At 39.7% G+C, this 23,128-nt stretch overlaps 1 protein-coding gene across 1 annotated transcript in view; it reads left to right on the top strand.

Moving 5' to 3' along the window:
• Positions 1 to 22,809, top strand: part of NTRK3 (neurotrophic receptor tyrosine kinase 3) — a 517,214-nt gene extending 494,405 nt beyond the window's left edge. The window contains exons 17-18 of the mRNA XM_058156317.1: positions 18,262 to 18,420; positions 21,548 to 22,809. Of these exons, the coding sequence (XP_058012300.1) occupies positions 18,262 to 18,420; positions 21,548 to 21,733 (345 nt within the window). The 3' untranslated portion in view covers positions 21,734 to 22,809. The remainder of the gene's footprint in view (positions 1 to 18,261; positions 18,421 to 21,547) is intronic.
• The last annotated feature ends 319 nt before the right edge of the window (positions 22,810 to 23,128 follow it).

The raw sequence follows: 23,128 nt of genomic DNA, 5'->3' as shown, positions 1-23,128 counted from the left end.
CTTCTGATGCGAGGGTCACTCCAATCAGCAGCTGTTAGAAATAAACCTTCCTCAGGCTCACATGCTGTGGAGGAGGGGGAGGGGTCTAGCTGCTCCGTTTGCCTGGGCATGGAGCCAGGGCTGGGGCCGGGGGATGCTCCCTCCTCTGCAGCTTGTCTGGGCATAGAGCCAGGGCTGGGACCGGGAGGTGCCCCCTCCTCTTCAGCTTGTCTGGGCATGGAGCCAGGACTGGGGCCGGGAGGCATACATTCCTCCGTGTTCGGGAGCAGATAAGAAAGCCCCGGCTGCTGTGAGAGCGGGCAAGACACAAAACAGTGTCTCCTTCCTACGATTGAGGTTGAAGCTAACAAAACTTTGGAAACGGTGCAAAAAGCCCCTCTAAATGTTGAATTAAGCAAATTAAGAGTGCTGAGGAAACGTAACCACATGTCGCCGGGATAATTGGCCCATAAGTCAACTAGTAAAGTGTATCTTTTTCTCTTATGTTTTACAAAGGAGAAACCCAGCGCAGGGAAGTCTAATCTGTAATATCCATGTTGGACAATGAATCAATTTTGCTTTGCAGTTAGAAGCAGCAGTGTCTCTGTTTTTCTAGCTAAATCATCTCCGATGCAGGAAGTAGGAACGTGCAAATAGTAATAATGGCCCAATAATAATAGGTAGGTTTGTCCGTTTGATGCAACTCAGCAGAATCATTTTCCAGTCCAGCTGCGAAATTGAGGAAAGGTCTTGCTGGCTGCCGCACACACCATCGCACTGGGTTCACTCAAACCACTAGATGGAATGGCAGTAGATAAAGGCTGCTGCAGGGGTTTTTGACCTAGAGTCATTTACTAAATCTATGACATTACAAGAATGGTGTTTTTTTTCTTTTTCCCCTGGCTGGAAATTACTCCCATTTACGAAGTATCCTGCTCATAACTTTCATAGCATCACTCATTCTTACCAGCCCCAGCTGAAATTAGTGTGTCTCCTCTCTTTCCCACTTGCTTCCCCCTGTCTCCTTCCAGCCTGCATTTGTGGCTAACCCCTAATGGAGACAAGGGCATCTGCAGACACATCTGCGGAAGTTTAGCTGGTTAAGTCATCTAGCTGACTGAGGGCTAATGAAGTTCTTACGGCAAAAGCTTTCAGTGCGTGCCACCTGGTACATGATTTTAGCAAAATGCTTTCTATGTGGGCTAGGTGGTTTGAGGGGGTCTCCGATTGCTTTCAGGAAGAGGAGGATGGAGGGATAATCAGAGGCTGAGCTTTCAAGATGCTTTCTTTTCTCACTCTAATGGCCTTTGTGGCTCAGACTTCTATTGGCGTTTGTCTCCTCCTCGTGCTCTTTCTTCATCCTTTCTGCTTCTTCTCTAAAGTGAAGCTCCATTATGAGCAATTAGCACTAACAGATTGCTAACTCAGTGTTTCTTTCTCTCACGGAGATCCACATTTCACAATTAAAGAGCGACAGCAAAATTCAACAGCTGAAGCTCACTGCTGGGCACGTTGACAGAAAAGACTCCATCAACAGAAGGCTGGTTGACCTATTGGTCACATGCGGTTCCTCAACAACGTTTACGCCCTTCAGGAACTGCTGCTGAATTTAGGCGAACCACTAATGGTTTGGTGATTACACCACTAATAGCTGTGTAAAACCTGCTTTACACAGTTTTGCTTTTTTAATTTTAAACTCAGAAATGTGCTTCAAAAAAATAAATAAAAATGGAGCTCTACATCTCTGGACATGTCACTCTAAACTGTCCCGTGGCCCTATTGTTGGTTTAAACCAGGAGTCAGCAACCTTAAACAGTCAAAGAGCCACAAAGCCCAACCGGAAGCCCCTGGTTCAATTCTGGAGCCGACCAGAAGCCCGGTTCCCCCACCATAGAGTCTCCTCCTAGCGCAGCATCCTTTTTCCTCTTCTTGTCCTAATTGAAAGCCCTATCAATTGTGGAGCTGACCGGCAACAGGGAGCCACAGCAGAGGGATGAAAGAGCCACATGTGGCTCCAGAGGTGCGTGTTGCTGACCCCTGGTTTCAACCTTGGGGAAGCGCAGCAAATAAAGATCAAACCATAAGATACAACCTTTTTGGACCAAGGACGACATGGTCTTTGAGAGGAACGGCAGGGGCTACAATCTAAAAAATAAGCAGAAGTGGGCAGGACTAGTTCAAAAATTAAATGTGATCTTCATTTAAAATGAAGCTAATTGTAACACAATGAACAAAGCACAGTTCCTGTTATTCTTTCTTGTATTTATTTCCCAGGCATAGGAAGTAAGACAAAGATTAATTCAAACTGAAATGGGATTAAAACGATATTAAATTAATTTAAAAAATAGTTAAGATGGTGAATCTTGGCCGAATTGACATAACATACTAAACTCAAGTCCCAAGCAGATTATCATATTTTCATATCACAACCTAAGACATTATGTGAACTTCTCTACTACATATATTTAATATTAGTCCTGAAGGGTCCTTGATGGTCTCTGAGCTTGGTTGTTTTCTTGAAGATACTTCATTACCCAAACTACCTAACATCAGCAGCACTGACGATGTTACCTTGTTTGATAATGAAATGTCTGGAAGAAAACAACCAAACTGGGAGAGCATCAAAGATCCCTCATTTCAACCCTGAGCTACAAATATTCCCCTTTATTGGTAATGTTACTTCTCTACTTTTATTTAAACATTTCAATTGGGAGGGGCAACATGTGGAGGCATGGAAATGACACAAAAACTTGGGGAAATGTGTGTTTAGATGATACATCCATAATATAGGTAGATTGTCCCAGACGATAAATACTCCGACTCCAGTGGTGGGATTCAAATAATTTAACAACTGGTTCTCTGCACTAATGACCGGCTGGGTGGGCGTGGCCATGGTTGGCATGGCCAAGGGGTGTGACAGGCAGCACTTGGTCTCCTGCACCCCCCTGGGAGCAAAAACAGGCTGCGGGGGTGGGGGAATGCACCCCCCTGCCCCATTTTCGGCCTAGGAGGCCTCCCTACACTTCTGGGAGCCAAAATGGGGCATGTGGGGACTCCTGGAAGTGGCAGGGAGGGGAGGGGCCAGCCAGAAATTTAACTAATGGTTCGCCCGAACTGACCTGAACCGACTTAATCCCACCACTGTCTGATTCAAGTTAAAGCAGTTCAAATTCAATGCTTCCTGCTTACTCCATGATTCCAATGAATTGGCTCTCAAAGCTCATCTTTAGAGCCAGCCTGGTTTAAAGTCATTCAGTGTTTCTTTAACATTTCCCAAATGATAACCTGCTTGCCATCCTTATTCAGGAATGAGAGCCCACCCATCTCATGGGAACTAGCGGAAATGGCATTGCCTAGAATATTGAAGCAGACTAGACAAAGCTCTTGGAAATATACAGTTGAGGAACAATCCCATTTCAGTTCACAAGCGATTGACGAAATGCCATCGAGTAAGCTTTGATGAGACTGGGGTGATTTAATGAGGGCAGAGTTATCAATCCATCATAAGGAGACTTTCACCTTGTCAAACAGTGGGAAGGAGAGAGAACTGGTGAGACGGGCAGAACAGTATGCAGCAAGTTCTTGAGAATAAGTGCCATTGATTTTCTGGCACACACAAGCCAGACTCGTGGAAATTTAAAAAAAAAAAAAAAAAAAAATAGGGATTTTTTTTTACCCAAAACTTTTTCAAAAATCTCCTTACATTAGAATTTTAGATGAACTTTGGATGGCTCAGTGGAACCACTTTTGAAAACAGATACGAGAAGGAAGTAAACTCCAGTAGAAAACCCATGTTTATATTTGAACCTATTTAAGTCCATTGTGTACAAGGGACGTGGTGGCTTATTGGGTAAGACGCTGAGCTTGTCGATTGAAAGGTTGGCAGTTCAGCAGTTCAAATCCCTAGTGACGCGTAATGGGGTGAGCTCCTGTTACTTGTCCCAGCTTCTGCCAACCTAGCAGTTCGAAAGCACATCAAAAATGAAAGTAAAAAAATAGGGAACCTATACAGCATTCCGTGCGCCTTTGGCGTTGAGTCATGCTGACCACATGACCACGGAGACGTCTTTGGACAGCACTGGCTCTCCGGCTTTGAAACGGAGATGAGCAGTGCCCCCTAGAGTCGGGAACGACTAGCACGTATATGCGAGAGGAACCTTTACCTTTACCTTTACCTTTACCTTTAAGTACATTGTGTATATTCCGCCTAATAACTTATTACCTAGCCATAGCAATTGGTTAGTGGATTATATTAGTAGGACAATTACATAGTTTGCTGCTAATAACACAACTATAGATTAACCCTTGACAGTCTTTGGATCTGCTGCAAAAAGAAGAAGAAAGAAACATCCCAAACCATATGAGATTACAAAATCTGATGATATTATTTTGCTGTTCATGTAAAATTACCCAATTGTCTTGTAGGAGTGCTGTTTGTGCACTTGTGCATTTTCTGGTACTTAATAGATTTTGTATTTCTGATATCTTGGTTAAATGATGATGCTGTTGTCACCAATAGCACACTACACAAGTGCCTGAAAAAGAATAGGATAGGATAGGATAGGATAGAATAGAATAGAATAGAATAGAATAGAATAGAATAGAATAGAATAGAATAGAATAGAATAGAATACTTTATTGGCCAAGTGTGATTGGACACACAAGGAATTTGTCTTTGGTGCATATGTTCTCAGTGTACATAAAAAGAAAAGATACATTTGTCAAGAATCAAAAGGTACAACACTTAATGAGAGTCACAGGGCACTAATAAGCAATCAAATCATACTAGGAAACAATCAATATAAATCGTAAGGATACAAGCAACAATTACAGTCATACAGTCATAAGTGGAAGGAGATGGGTGGTGGAAACAATGAGCAGATTAATAGTAGTGCAGATTTAGTAAATAGTTTGACAGTGTTGAGGGAATTATTTGTTTAGCAGAGTGATGGCCTTCGGGAAAAAACTGTCCTTGTGTCTAATTGTTCTGGTGTGCAGTGCTCTATAGTGTCATTTTGAGGGTAGGAGTTGAAACAGTTTATGTCCAGGATGTGAGGGATCTGTAAATATTTTCACAGCCCTCTTTTTGACTCGTGCAGTGTACAGGTCCTCAATGGAAGGCAAGTTGATAGTAATTGTTTTTTCTGCAGTTCTAAGTACTAAGTTCTGAGTACTTTCAAATTACAAGAATAACCCAAAGACCATTTAATTTTTATTACTCTTCCCTGCACACTTTCTGGATGTTGAGGCCCCAGAGAGTGTGCAAAGAAGAGCAACAAAGATGATAAGAGGCCTGGAGGGTAAATCATATGATGAAGGATTGAAGGAGCTAGGTATGTCTAGCCTATTGAAGAGAAGGATTAGAGAAGATGATAATTGTCTTCCCATACTTGAGGGGTTGTCACAGAGAAAAAAGGGTTGACTTGTTCTCCAAAACACCAGAAGGTAGGACAAAATCCAACCTAGAACTTAAGAGAAATTTCCTTTACAGCGAGAATAATTAATCAATGGAAGAACTTGCCTCCTGGAGTTGTAGATGCTCCATCACTGAAGGTTTTCAAAAATAGACTGGACAACCATTTGACTAGAATGTTATAGGGTCTCATGCCTTGAGCAGGGTGTTGGACTAGAACAGGGGTCAGCAACCCATGGCTCTGGAGCTGCATGTGGCTCTTTCATCCTTTTGCTGCGGCTCCCTGTTGCCCGTCAGCTCCACAATTGATAGGGCTTTTGTTTCGGACAGACAGAGGAAAAAGGATGCCGCGCTAGGAGGAGACTCTATAGTGGGGGAACCGAACTTCTGGTTGGCAGAGGAAAAAGGATGTCACACTAGGAGGAGACACTATGGTGGGGGAACCGGACTTCCGGTCAGCGCCAGAATTGAACTAGGGGCTTCCAGTTAAGACCTTTGTGGCTCTTTGAGGTTGCCGACTCCTGGACTAGAAGACCTCTGAGGTCCCTTCCACCCCTATGATTCTATTGTCTAACTTTCCTATAAAATATTCCTAGGAATACTCATGCTTTGGGTAATTCAGAGAAAGATTTCAGAAATGAGCTCTTTATCTACATAGACATATCTAAGCCATTCCATATAGAAAATAATTGTCTGTACCCATAATTCAGTACTGTTATGCTCTATTTATAAATGTGTAAACGCACATGACAACCGGCCTTTTAAAGCAGGACATTAGATGAAATGAACCTTGAACAAATCCATCAAAGAAGATATTTATGATCTTGTTTTGTCATTCTGAAGTGGCCATTGCTTTTAAATCTTATCATTATATGACCCTGTAGGTGTCAACTATATGGTCTTCAGGACTTACAAAGACCAAATTAATACAGTAGAAAATGTCCAAGGCTGTTGCTTATATGGTGTTCCCCAGTTCTTCTTTTGACTTCCAATCCATGCTTTTTGCATCTGAAAGAAAAGAGATTTCAACACAATTAAGTCCAATAACATTTAAATATTATGGTAATGAATGCCAAGGCAGAACTGCTTTTATGTAGCATCCAGAGGGTTTTATGCTTCTCTCTGGGTGTGTATGTGCATTGAATGGAGAATTTGCTTAATTCAACATCATACTAATGTCATTTAGAAATTGGTTGACAGTAGTATGGTCCAGAATCAGTCTGGGAGAAAGACAGTGAGTGTTAAGAAGAGTGAAGATGTTAGCTGGAAAAGGACAATGAGATCAACAGTAATACAACAGCATATATTTTGTGGCTTCTAAAGAGTGCTGCTAGCAAATTGTGGCACAATATAGGGTGTATTTATTTTGCATTTGGTTGTTCTCCTCTATATCTTTATTTAATTACTGACCCTCCAAACTTCTAAGGTGTAATTATTCTAGACAGGTAAATGAGAAATAAATAAATGTTGAGATTGGTAAATCTATGAAGATGTGATAAAGGCATTGATAGCTTCTTAAAATTATACATTTCTATGCAATTATTGTTAGAAATTCTGTTTATATAGATCACCACAGAGCAAAGTATGTGTACAGTCACCATGTGCTTTACTGCTCAACTATATAACTGTAACAGGAAACAGGAAACTCCATTCAGAACAAAAGAGCATAGAGTATATGCCATAGATCCAAACTTCTAAATACTGCCATCTACTGGCTGAATGCTACTGTAGTTGTTGCATAGAAATACATTCCAACAATGAATTCCAATAATTATATATTTCTATACAATTTGTATTAGGATTGATGTGGGTGATGGGTCTTTTAGGGTTTTATAAGGTAGAGTGTGTTGCCTTATCACTTAATATATCTTGTCTACTTGTGCCCACTATTGAGGTTTGACAACATTTTACCAAGCACCATACATAGTACTAGTTGGAATTTGCACCTGCACACATTTATGGACACCCTTCATGGACATTGCATATAGACTATGTATTATGGGATAATACTTGAATGCCATAGTTATATTCTGTCAACATATGCAATGTTGTATCAAATAATTAAAGGTAAAGGTAAAGGTTCCCCTCGCACATACGTGCTAGTCGTTGCCGACTCTAGGGGGCAGTGCTCATCTCCGTTTCAAAGCCGAAGAGCCAGCGCTGTCCGAAGACATCTCCGTGGTCATGTGGCCGGCATGACTCAACGCCAAAGGCGCACGGAACGCTGTTACCTTCCCATCAAGGTGGAATCTATTTTTTCTACTTGCATTTTTATGTGCTTTCGAAACTGTTAGGTTGTCAGAAGCTGGGACAAATAACAGGAGCTCACCCCGTTACACAGCAGCACTAGGGATTCGAACCGCCGAGCTGCCGACCTTTCGATCGACAAGCTCAACATCTAGACCCTGAGCCACCGTGAATTACCAATATATAAAAGGTTCAAATAATTCCATGTTGATTATTTCTGTACAGTATCGAATAAGGGCTGAGAACAATTGGTAACCACAGCTTACTTAAGTAAATTCAAGGATATGCTTACACACTTTAAGGAAGTTGTCAGGCATAATTTCACATTAACCAAAAGTTTATGGACCCAACATCATTTCCACTCGAGCTGTTGGTTTTAGGAATAAGACTTTTCAACCAAATATTTCCTGGAGTTGCTAATTTTTCTCTAGGCCTTAACCCTAACCCTGATATGGTGATCGTCTGGCCACATTAAAGCTTATTTTATCCATACAAGAACCACTGGAATGATCTTCAGAAAATAATCTGGAAGTTTACAATATGGCTGCAAAACTTCCTTCATTCTCTCCTTCCTTCCTTCTCCCTCCCTCCCTCCTGTGTGATGAAGACATTAATTATCTACCAAGTTGTTAGTTATGACTATCATTGGATGTAGGTGGCAATCCTTAAGTGTGGATCTATTGTAGAGCTGAAATGATTTATCTTGGCCTCTTTTGAGGTTACAGTCTTTAGCAATAATCCCTGCCAATCTACACCTCTTCATTTGCAATAGGTAATTGGCAGCTTCTTAATGATTCATTAAGATTACTCAAAACTGTAGAATAAAAGCAAACCTAACATAGGAAAGGGACAGAAAAGAAAACAATGGGATGTGTGTCATCTTGCAAATTAACTCAATTTCAGCATTGTGGACCATAGTACAAGAACAATACAACTGAATCAAAAAAGTGTTGTTTTATTTTGTCTTTTAGGAATTGCAGGCCTTAGTTTTATGCTTAGGATAATTCACAATATCTATACTTTTAGCTTGCTTGCTTGCATGCATGGCATTCTTCCTCTTAATTATTGCATAGTTTCTGCTGATTTTGTTATCTGTTTGGTTTATGGCCATTCTGCTACTTAATACATCTATCTATTATCTATCTGGATCAATGCTGCTTTCTAGTTGTATTGCATTTTCCTTAAACACATAACATCTCACAATTTCAGCCTGTACTATTAATTTTTACCTCCTTCCTGAAATCTATGAACTTGTGACATGTTATCATAAGTTTTAAATACATCCAGAGAGAAATTTTAGTTATTTAATGATCCTGTGGCCAGATCTTGTTTTTCATTCTCCGCTCTTCTCTATAACAGCTTGCTTCTATTAATTTTACTCAAGCCAAATAAGACATCAAGAGACAACGCCTCCTGTTGAGCTCTTTCAATAGCTGCATAATAAGATGTTGATGCGTAATATTCCCAATAATTAATTATTGGGGGAATTTATTTTTAGTCCACAAATTTGGCCAAGAATTTTAAAAGATGATTTGTACCTACTGCTGATTTTAATACAGGCTAGCATTATCTTCAAGGAATTACTGACGATCTCCCACCCATAGTGCTTCTTGTATTTATATCTTGTACTTTACAGCCCTCTCGAAACGGGTTTACAGAGTCAGCCTATTGCCCCCAACAATATGGGTCCTCATTTTACTGACTTCAGAATGATGGAAGGCTGAGTCAATTTTGAGCCAGTCACTTTCCTTTTGGGAATTATAACGGATTGTACAGGGATTGAGACTAAACTAATTCTGAATTTAATAACAGCAGCAAGACTGTTGATTGGACAATACTGGAAGAAAGAAGAGGTACCTACAATAGAAGAATGGATACTGAAAGTCATTAATTTGGCTGAGATGGCTAAAATCTCAGCTTTTTAAAAAGACAATACGCAGGAAAGATATTTAATTGAATGGAAAAAATGGATTGATTATCTACAAAACAGATATCAGATTAAGAAATATCAGATTGCCTTTGAATAATTAGGAAGTTATTTTATGTAATGGGGAGGGGGTTGGGAGATGAAAAGCTTTGGATGAGGTTAATTGGATTGGAAGGGAAAATTTTATTCTATGTTTGGTTTATGTATAACAATACCTTGTGATTGACCCGGGAAGCCGGGGGGGGGGGAAGGGAGGGGGGAAGGGGGTTTTCTGGGAGGGAGGGGGGAAAAAAGGGGGGAAAATGTCTTTGTTTTTTTAAAACTTTTTCAATAAAAATTTTTTTGAGCCAATCAGGATCAAACTGCTGGCAGTCGGCAGAGTTAGCCTGCAATATTGCATTCTAACCATTGTGCCACTATGGCTGTTAAATTACTAGTATCTTAGATGAAGGACAATTATCCAAGGAAATTCAAGGCTTGGTTCCTTTAAGGAAGGAAGTAAAGTGTCAGTAGCCTAATATTTTTCAACAAATCTATGTTGCAAATTTACTTGGAGTACTTGTTGCGTTTTATGCGGAGAATATACCTTTGTAAATCTTTGAGAATCAGTTTGTCAGATATGTGAGGAAAGGATCTCTTTGAAATGCCTCCTTGAAGTGAAGCTTTTGTCTATATCCAGTAGAATATGTCATAGTTTAAGCAATGTGTCCCTTCAAAGTACCTCATAAAGGTGCAGGGCACCCTGTCTTTAAAAGGGAGAATGGCAAGAGTCTTTCATTCTGCTCATCAAAAATGGCTCCAGAAAATGTGTGGAAGCTGTTTCTATCACCTTAACAAGTCTCTTCCATGCATGATGACTTGACATGCTTCTGAGTGGCAAAGCAATTGATTAAGAAGAATTGACCACAATCTGTGCAAGCTTATCTTTTAAAACCAGCAAATTTACCTTTAGTATAGAGTGGAACCACATGGACCAGAACTAATGTCCAACTTCGCATTCTCATTTTTTATTCCTAGCTCACATCAATCACTGCTACTGCAAGAACCTGAAATTCCTACCTCCACCTACCTACCTACCTACCTACCTACCTAACTAACTAACTAACTAACTACCTTTCTTTTTTTCCTCCTCCCTCCCTCCCTCCCTCCCTCCCTCCCTCCTTTCTTTCTTTCTTTCTTTCTCTTTCTCTCTCTCTCTCTCTCTCTTTCTTTCTTTCTTCTTTCCTTCTTTCTTTTTCTTTCTTCTTTCACTTTCTTTCTCTCTCCCCCCCCCTCTAAAAACAAAAAGGCCTCCAGATTGATTGATTGATTGATTGACTAGTGCAAATGCTCAGATTCCATGTATCAGAAATGCATAATGATTCTCTCCTGGGCCAAGGACATGAAATGTAAATTGGCTCTATAAAAGAGGGGGAAATAAAGGCAGTTCTTCTCCAAGGATTGCTTAACTCTGCAGTTTTCTTCCAGAGCCTTTGGCAATACACATTTTCTCTGGTCACTGGCACGGTAGTGTGCCACCTCTGGGTTTAGGGAAGAAACCACAGAGTCAGGTAGTGCATTCCAGGCATTGACCACTCTGTTGCTGAAGTCGTATTTTCTGCGATTGAGTTTGGAGCTGTTTATCTTAAGTTTGTATCTACTGTGTGCTTGTGTATTGTTATGGTTGAAGCTGAAGTAGTCATTGACAGGTAGGACGTTGTAGCAGATCATTTTATGTACTACGCTTAGGTCAGACCGAAGGCGGCATAGTTCTAAGTTGTTTAAACCCAAAATTTCAAGCCTGGTGGCATAAGGTATTCTGTTGCGAGCAGAGGAGTGGAAGACTCTTCTGGTGAATATCTCTGGACTCTCTCAATTGTATTAATGTCCAATATGCAGTGCGGGTTCCAGACAGATGAGCTGTATTCAAGAATTGGTCTAGCAAATGTTTTGTATGCTCTAGTTGGCAGTACAATATTACCAGAAAAGAAGTACTTCTTCTATGGGGAAAAAAAAAGAATATCTCTGAAAACAGTGTGTCAGTCCCGGAAGACAACACATTCTGATTTTTTTCATGTGTCTAAGGTGTGTTTCACTTACAATCATTTCCCCAAGCCTCATTTTCCTCATCTGTGAAACACAAGGACCTACAATTACAAAAAGCTCAACCTTCTGTTCTTTTAACAATCAGACCCACTTTCTGCTTCCTCATGAGAATGGTTGAGCCTTGCTTATAATATTTTATGCTGGGTAACAAATTTATATGCGATTTCTTTTTTTAATACCTGTTACAAAATGCATGACTTTGCAAATGAATGAATGAACAAATGAATGAGCAAATGAATGGATCAAAAAATGAATAAATACTTTTTGTGCAGAAGGAATTAAATCCTTCCTAAACCTTGTGACCATTTTATACTATTTGTTGCTGTTATTGTTTCTCTGGCATTTATTTAATTAATTTATATAGTCCTCTGCTTCACATCTGTGACTCTGATACCCACCTAGGATCTAATCTGGGTCAGTTGGGACCAAAGGTTTAGTCTTCTGAGTTTTGAACTCATGCTTGAGACAATCCTCAGGGAACTTCCCTCTAACGGAATGTGTGCATTGAGCTATTCTATGCATCGCATTTATGTGGTGCCTGGTTGTGTGTGGCTTTTTATTTGCTGATTGGTGTGTCGATGGCCACCTATTAAGTTGTTTCCTAATAACAAGTTGTTTCCTTGTGCTGCGAAGTCCTTGGCTCCTAATAAACTAGTGGTAAATTAGCTCTCCTGTTGACTAATAAGGGGCCCATTTCCCATACTTCAATTATTTCCCTGGCTGTTTTTGTACATGCTCGGCCAACAATCTTAGCAGCTGCAAAATTGAATGTACATCCTTGCTCATTGCAATGTGAGCAACATAGATAGGATTAAACCAGGGGTGAAACCCAGCAGGTTCTGACAAGTTCTAGAGAACCAGTAACGGAAATTTTGAGCAGTTTGGAGAACCGGTAGCAGAAATTTTGAGTAGTTCAGAGAACCAGCAAATACCACTTCTGGCTAGCCCCAGAGTGGAATGGGAATGGAGATTTTGCAATATCTTTCCCCCAGGAGTGGGTAGGGAATGGAGATTTTGCAGTATCCTTCCCTGCCATGTCCACCAAGCCACGCACGCCAAGCCACATCACGCCCACCAAACCATGCCCATAGAACTGGTAGTAATTTTTTTTGGGATTTCACCACTGGGTTAAACCCAAACAAACATACACAATAAAAAAAATAAAAAAACAATGTAATGGCATTCAAAAATAAACCCCATCGCAGAAAAGGTAAACTCATAGTGAAGGTCTCACTTATTTTCAATTATATGTTCATTTTTTTTCTCTCCTGAGGTCGGGAGCTTGTTTCAAGCATATTTTATTTCTCCAGCCTTTCCACAAGACTTAAGTTGTCCAGTTTCTTTCTCATTTTGAAACTAGATTTTATGTTTTACATTGTTCCAGATGGATGTGCTTTACGTTGCTTTTCAAATATGCTTTCTTCTAATATTTCTTTCTTTACTGGTTCTGACACACGCTATCTTACGCCTGACATTTACTACTCAGCTTTTTGTCTTCTGGTGTTATATTAATATCATGAAAAGATTACAGGTTTCTGTTTTATCTGTCAGATTAGTTCTTCTCCTGTAATTCTACATTATTTAATTTAAATGTTCTCTGTGTGAATCTTTTTCCTTTTAATGGTCTGTAAAGCAATAAACTGCAATAATCCTACATAAATCTAGGAGTGGGTCTCACAGATCTGTGTGGGACTTTTATGTGTATAAGGATATTTAAGTTATGCTGTCATCTTATTCTCTGAAGTTGTTACATTTCCCCCCTTATAGTATGTCACATTTCTTCTGTACCTGGAAGTGAAACCTACTGAATTCCATAGCAATTTCGTAGGCATAAATAGGATTGAAAGAAAATTGCAATCAGGAATAAATGTATTTGGCAGTAAGCTTCCTTAAGGTCAACTGGATTTTTTAAAAACAACATTGATATAAATAGGACATCTTTTTTTTAGTAAATATCGTTTTAATCTCCCTGTTCATGCTGTCCTTTTGCCTACTTGCTCTGAAAGATAATGAATTCTTCTCACTTCTAAATAATAGTATCTCGGCATAAAGCATACTTTTTAAAAAAACTAGTGAAATACTCATTCTGTGAATTTCATGCCTTACATTTAAGATCTAATAAGGTCTACCTAATGACCTTATTAGGTAGCTTTATTTTATTTTCTCATGTGAATAGAATAGAATAATTCTTTATTGGCCAAGTGTGATTGGACATGCAAGGAATTTGTCTTTGGTGCATATGCTCTCAGTGTACATAAGGAGAATAAAATACATTCATCAAGAATAAAAAGATATAACACTTAGTGATAGTCAAGGTTACTAATAAGCTATCAAACCGCACTAGGAAACAAATAAAAACAATATAATTGAAAGCTATAAGCAACATGGTTATGGTAATAAGTGGGAAGAGATAGGTACTAGTAGGAAGAATAATAGGAAGAGGAAGGATAAGGAAGAGAAGAGAAGAAGAATAGTAATACAATCTTAGTAAATTATTTGAGAGTATTGTGAAAGAAACAGTGAAACATTGGCAGGATGTGGTGCTTTTTTTCATTTATTTAATCACTAAATAAGTAAGGAGTGTTTATGAATGTGTCAGGTCTACCTTTTTCAACTTTCTGTCTTTTTCAACTCTCTGTGATACAGCCTCCGTCTTGAATTCTGATGAGTTTCATAATCTTTGACCTCCATTTATGTTTATGTTCACTGAACCATGTTAATCTTCATTAACCTTCAACAAGTTGAAGCAATAAATTTACTGTAACACAACCAGAACTTGCCATGTCTGGATGGTCGGCAAAAATGCCACTTTTTCCATCTGTTCTAAGATGTTGAATCAAGTTGATTTATAATTTGAAGAGGGGCACTAGTCAGCAAATGGTCTCTGGAAAAAAAGTTGATTATGTTGGGCTAGAATTATTGAGCAAACATCTTCCTACTTTGACTTGACAGGTTTAATTATTTACTTATTTAGAAATTTATAAAGATGCCCAACTCTACCAGGCAAGTGTTAGAAGAAAGACCAGAATTTAAAAAAGAAATTTTTTAAAAAAATCGGACAGAACAGAAATAGAATAGAATAGAATAACAGAGTTGGAAGGGACCTTGGGGGTCTTCTAGTCCAGCCCCATGCTTAGGCAGGAAACCCTACACCACTTCAGACAAATGGTTATCCAACATCTTCTTGAAAACTTCCAGTGTTGGAGCATTCACAACTTCTGGAGGCAAGTTATTCCACTGGTTAATTGTTCTAACTGTCAGGAAATTTCTCCTTAGTTCTAAGTTGCTTCTCTCCTTGATTAGTTTCCACCCATTGCTTCTTGTCCTGCCCTCAGGTGCTTTGGAGAAGAGCTTGACTCCCTCTTCTTTGTGGCAGCCCCGAGATATTGGAACCCTGCTAACATGTCTCCCCTACTCCTTCTTTTCATTAAACTAGACATATCCAGTTCCAGCAACTTCTTCAAAGTAGCCAGGTTTTCAAGGCTTTTTAAAACATAGCCAGGATGGGGGTCAAACATATGGAGGAAGACAGGGGTCCATCGGACAAGAGTTGTGACAGAGGAGGCACATATTCCATTGTGATCATTTGGTCAGCTGAATTATATCTCTACATAAGAGGAGGGGGAAAAACAATTGGGAACCATTTGTGAAACTGTGCAGTGGTTGAAGAATCGGAGCATCCTAGCAACGCAGAAAAAAAATCATATTCCTTTTCTGACAGTTCTCATTCAGCACGAAGACCAAAAATATGGCTGAAATGACCATGGGTGACTTGTGGCATGTGAGAGTGTGTTTCACTGTTCAACTCTCTCCAATCGCCTGCAGCCACCCTGGCTTGCCAAACTTCCATTCAATCCCAAGGGTTGATTATTATCAATATAACTGATAATTATTACTGATAATAATTATATTATAATACCAGTAATTATTCCAGTCAATGTGAGCAGAGTTAGCCTGCAGTACTACATTCTAACCACTGTGCCCCCACACTCTATTTTATTTATTTATTTTGTCACAACTGTATATACAAGCATAAGCATGAAATAACTATATGATATATAAGCATATATATAATGTAATGATTATATAAAATTGGATCCAACCAAAGGGAACATTAGGACAGGAACGGTAGGCACGTTGGTGCTCTTATGCACCGCCCCTTACAGACCTCTTAGGAATGGGGTGAGGTCAACAGTAGACAGTCTTAGGTTAAAGTTTTGGGGATTTTGGGAAGAGACCACAGAGTCAGGTAGTGCATTCCAGGCATTAACAACTTTGTTACTGAAGTCATATTTTCTACAATCAAGATTAGAGCGGTTCACATTAAGCTTAAATCTATTGTGTGCTCGTGTATTGTTGTGATTGAAGCTGAAGTAGTCATCAACAGGAAGGACATCATAACAGATGATTCTATGAGTTAAACTCATAAACTCTATTATTATTATTATTATTATTATTATTATTATTAATAATAATAATAATAATTAGGAGTTTGATTCCTTCCTCAAGGTTGACTCAGCTTTCCATCCTTCCGAGGTCAGTAAAATGAGGACTCAGATTGTTGGGAGCAACAGGATGATACTGTAAATCACTTAGAGAGGAGTATAAACCACTGTAGAACTAGTATATAAGTCTAAGCGCTATTGCTATTATCAATCGGATAATGAGCCATTTTTCTGAACAGGTACTGTGGTTAATCTGTTAAGCTTGAAAGTATGGAAAGGGAAAATCACGGAAAACACAGCACTGACAGCAGACAATAAAATCAGGAACAAAGCAGACAGAAGCTGAAAACAAATTCTCAAAAATTCTTGAAATCAAAAGCCTAGGGAAAATATTGCAGAATCGAAAGCTGGATTTTGGCATTGCATTAACCTGTGGAGATGGGGAGTAGGCTTGGTTCCTCATCCATCTGCTGACTGTGCTTAGAATTACAGTATAATGGCTTTTCAAAGACATGTTGTATACATTCACTTTCCACCTGCTGTTGGCTAGAAGCCCTGCTCAAAGTTTGTGCCTAATCTAGACCTGTCTATCAGAGAACTGGTAGTTTCCTTCTGTATACACAGCTTCCTTCTGTATAGGCAGACAGTTCTTAATTAACCAATGCATCAGTTTATTATAAAACCAGTGCAAAACTTCAAACTTCATCAGCAATGTTGTGTAGGCAGAAGCCAGCCAAGAGAGTGAAAAACAGACCTCTCTTAAAAAAAAAAAAATCCACTCAACCAAGAAACATGAGCTCCTTCACTAAGCCCACGCTACTTTAGATACTTCTGTTTGATTCCGCAATATTCCTTTGAATTACTGCTTGAAATTCAGTAGTCCTCGCTCCACCACCACCCCCGTTTACCCTCACCCTTCAATATTTCTTGTCTAATGGATCCACCTGGTGCACAGAAACAACCTAAAAAGAGAAAAACCAGTTGCAAAAAATGCTCCCCTTTTCCAAGCGTCCCCCGGGGTTAGGGATTGATGCAGATGTTTCAAGAACTGTGTAAGCATTGATGCTTCTGAGGCATACAACAAATCTTTAATCTTGCTGGTTAGACTGTCATCACTGCACTGCACATAAAAGCCAACTCATCTTCTAAGGGCTGCAGCTGCAAGTCGCTCATCTTTTTGGCAAGAGAGCTTCAAATGGGTTGACCCTGCTTTGCCCATTTTACTTTCAGAAAAAATCTGCCTGGAAAGAAAAAAAAAAGGAAGAGTAAAAATCAAAATATCTTGGATAGAAATGGATGAGCTAATAGAAAAAAAGGAATGACTCTCTGGAGAAAGTTCTATCTGTAGAACCTGCATCAAATGAGACCAACATGACTTAAAAAAAATTGCAACCAATCTTTCTATGTTTATCTAAAATGATTTTGTCATTTGGGGCCACAGTGGTTAGAATATAGTACTGCAAACCAATTCTGCTGGCTGCCAAGGAGTTTGATTCTCATCAACTCAGCCTTCCATCCTTCCGAGGTCAATAAAATGAGGACCCAGATTGTTGGGGGCAATATGCTGACTCTGAAAACCACTTAGAGAAGGCTGTAAAGCACTGTGAAGCAGTATATAAGTCTAAGTGCTATTGCTTTTGGTATTTGAGTTACTGATCCTGGAAAGCTAGCCCAGAAAACTTTTTCTGGGTGCATTGGTACTGAAAGAGTCCTGGTGCCACAGTGGTTAGAGTGCAGAATTGCAGGCAAACTCTGCTCACAGAGTGGAGTTCGATCCTGATGGGGCTCAAGGTGGCGCATTCAAGGTAGAATGCTGTATTACAGGCTATTTCTGCTGGCTGCCAGCAGTTCGGCAGTTCAGTTCTCACTGGCTCAAGTTTGACTCAGCCTTCCATCCTCCCAAGGTTGGTAAAATGAGGACCTTGATTATTAGGGGCAATCTGCTGACACTGTAAATCCACCCAGAGAGTGTTGTCAAGCACTATGAAGTGGTATATAAATCTAAGTGCTATTGCTATTGCTGGTTCCCTGTTTGTGATAAGTTAGCATTTCATGATGGAAGTTCCTGGCTGAGGCAAGGTTACCTGGAAGATGCTGGTTGTTGTATGCAAGTGGATTCTTTTCTGGATCCACTAATCAGTTTTCATTTATGTTTGTCAATGCAGGTTGGAGGACACACCATGCTGCCAATCCGCTGGATGCCTCCTGAAAGCATTATGTACCGGAAGTTCACCACAGAGAGCGATGTCTGGAGCTTTGGAGTAATTCTCTGGGAGATCTTCACATATGGAAAACAGCCTTGGTTCCAGTTGTCAAATACAGAGGTATCATGCATATAGATTTTGACTAAAAGAAACATTAACATTACCAATCCATGCTGTTCCTTTTAGTTGGTCAGCAGTCAAAGGAAGTCCACATTGTCCAATCTGGTTGCAAATGGTTCTTTGGGATTTCAGGGGAAGTTGCTTCCCCTAAGAGCCATAGTGGCGCAGTGGTTAGAATGCAGTATTGCAAGCTAATTCTGCCGACTGCCAGCAGTTTGATCCTGACAGGCTCATGGTTGACGCAGCCTTCCATCTTTCCGAGGTCAGTAAAATGAGGATCCAGATTGTTGAGGGCAATAGGCTGACTCTGTCAACTGCTTAAAGAGGGCTATAAAACACGGTGAAGTGGTATATAAGTGATATTGCTTCAATTCTCCCAATTTTGAAAAATGAGAAATGGGCAGTTTGTTGGAAGAATGGTCTCTATACCTGGGCTTAATTTTTACTTATTTTTTTTTATTTGTATCCTTCCTTTATTATTTTTACAAATAATTCAAGATAGTGAACTTATCCAGCACACGTTCCTCCTCCTATTTTCCCCAGGCTAAGAGAGAGTGACAGGCCCAAGGTCATCCAACTGGTTTTAGATGACCAAGAGCACCATGAATTCATAAGTCTCTTGCTTTGTAGCCTAGTGCCTTACCCACTAGACCACACTGGATATCTTGCATTAAATACATTGTATTTAATGCACTAAATGCATTAAATGCATTGCATTGATGTAATGCATTATATACATTGTATTGTATCTAATGTATGGTTCCCTCAAGTTTTTTGAGATAGCCCTGGCATCACCATTTAAAATACTACACACACACACACACACACACACACACACACACACACACACACACACACAAATGGTAGAATACCCATGAATAACGTGAGGGGAAAGAGAATGCAGCCTCGAATTTAACTATACAGATCTCGAGAGATTCATTGAAAATGGTAGGAAATTGAAATGCTGTCAGAGTTTGTTGCAGCACACACAATCAGACAAGTCAGCAGGATTCATTTTACATATAAGAAACTTCTTTATGCACAATACCATATAGCAGAATTCAGCATATAATATCAGGAACACAGAAGCAATACTCATAGAAGCAAGTCATTACAGAGTAGAGAGATACAGAGGCTAATGTATTATACCGAGGCACCCATTACAGAGGCCAAACCAACTTTTATATACAGTTCAGCAAGTTTAAGCCACCCCCAGACTCCAAACTGTCTCTTATGACCCCATACGAACGAATACTATGTTTCAGTTTCCAAACAGTCCCCATTGATTGATAGATCATTGGCTGATCTATTGCCTATTCCAGTCTATGAATATTCATATTCTTCACAAATTCATGACTTGGTTTAAAGGGTTCCAGAAAAGTAATGGTGGCTTTCGACTTATAGAACCCTGGGGTATAAATGGGCAGTTTCTGGGTTTGGTCTGTTGTGTGTCTGTCAACCCTGAAGTTGACCTGACCAAAGCCATTTTGACAGCTTCAGTGTTGCCACACTGGAGCTGAGTGATAAGGGAGGAGAGGGGTTTAGATAGCTGGGATTCTGTAGCCAAAACAAAATACTTTCTCTTGGGAACCAAGGTCATTCTCATACCCGATCAGAGGAAGGCAGAGTGATGTCACCAGGCAACCAGGCCACACCGTGATTGGGCCACGTGACTAATTGTTTTGAGAAAGTTACATATTTTTACTTTTAATTAAGTGGAAACAATGGGAACCTTCAGAGTTGGTTTTCACCAGATAGGTGCCCATATGATATATCCAATAAGGTTATTCTTTGAGGAATCTACCTGCCTCGGAGTTTTTGCTTTCTATATGTCTATTATTTGGAACCCTGATATTTTATTTATTTATTATTCAAATTTATTATTCAAATTGTGATTAACTTCAAATTTTGGGAGTTGCCATTCTTTGTTTTTGATTGGAACCAAAAATGAAAACAAGAGAAAGTCTGTGCTGCTAGGACATGGTTTGAGTTGTGATATTGTGATAGCTTTAATTAAGGTTTATGGGAGAAAGAACAGCTGGAGTGTAAGACATAAAATCTGGTAACACACACTGTACTGAGCCATAATGTTTATTGTTTTCTTTACCAGTGGTAATTGAGGCTTAATGTGATACATGGATTCTTTGAGGTTCCTTGGGATATTCTTGATTTGATTTTTATCCTAGGCTGCTAATGCATGGGTAAAGACAAGAACACAAGGGCAAATATGCCAGAAATTAGCCCACAAAGCCTTGATGATTGCTGTATTCTGCAAAAACAAAACAAAACAAAAACACTAGTGATTTAAATAAACCATGGCTTCATGTAGAAGTGCTCAGCTTTTTCTCCAGAACCAAAAGGCATCATACAATTATGGATTTTCCAAGACTGTTCAAGGAATTGTTGGTACAGATCATACTTGATGACAGAAATCTAGAAATGTATCAGGGGTCTGCAACCTTGACAATTTTAAGGCTTGTGGACTTCAAGTCCCAGAATTCTGGGAGTTGAAGTCCTTAAGTCTTAAAGTGTTAGACCGGCTAGCACTTAAACCTCTAAATAGAAATGATCCTTGGCACCATTTGTCAAGAAAGGTATAATTTTATTAGAAGACAAGTGTACCAAAGTGTAGTACAAGACACATTAAAAGACAATTGTATTTACAAGTGTATTAGAAGACAAGCTCACCAAAACCCTAAGTTCATCTTTTCACTCCCTTAACTGCCTCCCATTGCTAACGCCCCCCACCACCCCAATGACCGTTTGGGTTCAGCAAGATGTTTTCAAAATGGTCACTTCAAGCTTGGTTGGTATGCATCTGCATCCTTCTCCCAGCCAGGTGACCTTGAAGCATCATTTCGGGGAGATGCAGAAGTTACTTTCGCTTTCCCCAAAACATTCCCCTTCCCATCCACCATCCCTAGAGTTCACGGCAGACTGTCACCGCATGGTAGCTAATCACACAAGCCAGTATAAGGTGGCAGTTGACATTGAAAGTCTTCAAGGTTGGAAACCTCTGTTTAGCTCCTGCAGATGTGGGAAGGAGTTTGGTTTTAAAAAGTAACAGATCAATAAATATATAAATCAGGCAATGCATGAAATTAATCCTCTGTGTTTCCTGTTGCAGGTCATTGAGTGCATCACCCAAGGCCGAGTCCTGGAGAGGCCCCGGGTTTGCCCCAAGGAAATTTATGATATCATGCTGGGATGCTGGCAGAGAGAACCTCAGCAGAGGCTGAACATTAAGGAAATCTACAAGCTCCTTCATGCTCTGGGCAAAGCCACTCCAATCTACTTAGACATCCTCGGCTAGCAGCGACCAAGCTTCGAAGTTGTTGCTGTGTCTTTTTTCTCCCCACCCTACCTCTCCCTTGACCTCAAGCCAACATATTCATATAAACTCAAGTGCCTGCTATACATACAACACTGAAACAAACAAAATCGAAAGAGACAAGTTAAAGGGAAACGTGGAAAGCCTCAATCATAGGTAAGGCAGTTGAGGCTATATACAGAGAGAGAGAAAGAGAGAGAGAGAGAGAGTGGGAGAGCATTTGCTCCTGTAGCTGCTGCTATTCAAAATATAACATCCCAGAAGCAGAAGGAAACCGTGAGAGAGATTGAAATATTTCTACAGTATTAAACAGAACACGAGGGGGGAAAAAAAAAAACAATATTTAACTTAAGATTATGGAACTGCAAATCCTACAGTGTCCTTTAGATTCTGGCTATTGGGTAGAGTTCAATTCATTTGGAAATATAGAATAACAACAACAAAGGAAAAGTTGACGAAAGCATACCTAATTGGGCACTAAACTGGCAATTGGTCCTGTTATTCCAGGATGATTTCCCCCAGGAGTAACTTCCTTTTAAAAGATCTCATCTACCATCGTAATACCACCGACCCCACCTTGCCCTTCTGGCTTTAAACAATTCTAGAACCTCTGTTGTCTCCAGGATATCTCATTTTACCCCAAGGTTCCCGATTCTCTCCTATGTGTAAATGTTTCAGTTTTGGAATATATACCGTTCAGAAGGTTCACTTCACCTACTGGTCAAATGAAGCATCAGAGGAACGCCCACCCAGCTGCGAAGAAAACCAAGAATGGATCTAGTACCGTTTACCTGATCGTTTTCATATTTCCTTTCCTTTTCAAATGGGAGTCCTGGAATTTATCTTGAGGACCCAAACAAATGTCTGCAACAGCCATACGCGAAGAAAGTTTACGAAGTGGATACCTTGGAGACAAAAATCCCAGAAATTCTCACCGGAATAATTCTAGATATGCAAAACACCAGATACAGCTATTACAACTATTCTGTCGATAACTATTGACCCAGCTGTCAATTCCAATGAAGTGGCTTGAAAGCCATGATCTCAGTGGAGGTGGTCCCCCTACTTTTTTTTTATATGTATATGTATGTATGTGTATATATATATATATATATATATATATATATATATATATATATATATATATATATATATATATATATATATATAAATTCACAGTGATTTTTGCTGCACTTCCTCCCCTACCCCTGCTTCTTGTAAAGAACTTGTAAAGAATATTACAGTTCTGATCTAATCCAACTTCTCATCAATCCTGTATCGGGTAGGTCAATCTGCCCCCAGATTCTGGACACGCTGGTGGTCTTAAAGGCAAGGAAAGAGAGAGGTATGTCTAAAGGCTCCACAGAGAGTTTATGA

The sequence above is a fragment of the Ahaetulla prasina genome, chromosome 13, assembly GCF_028640845.1.
Source record: "Ahaetulla prasina isolate Xishuangbanna chromosome 13, ASM2864084v1, whole genome shotgun sequence".
NCBI classification, from domain to species: Eukaryota; Metazoa; Chordata; class Lepidosauria; order Squamata; family Colubridae; genus Ahaetulla; species Ahaetulla prasina.
This window is presented reverse-complemented; position numbering and strand designations above follow the sequence as displayed.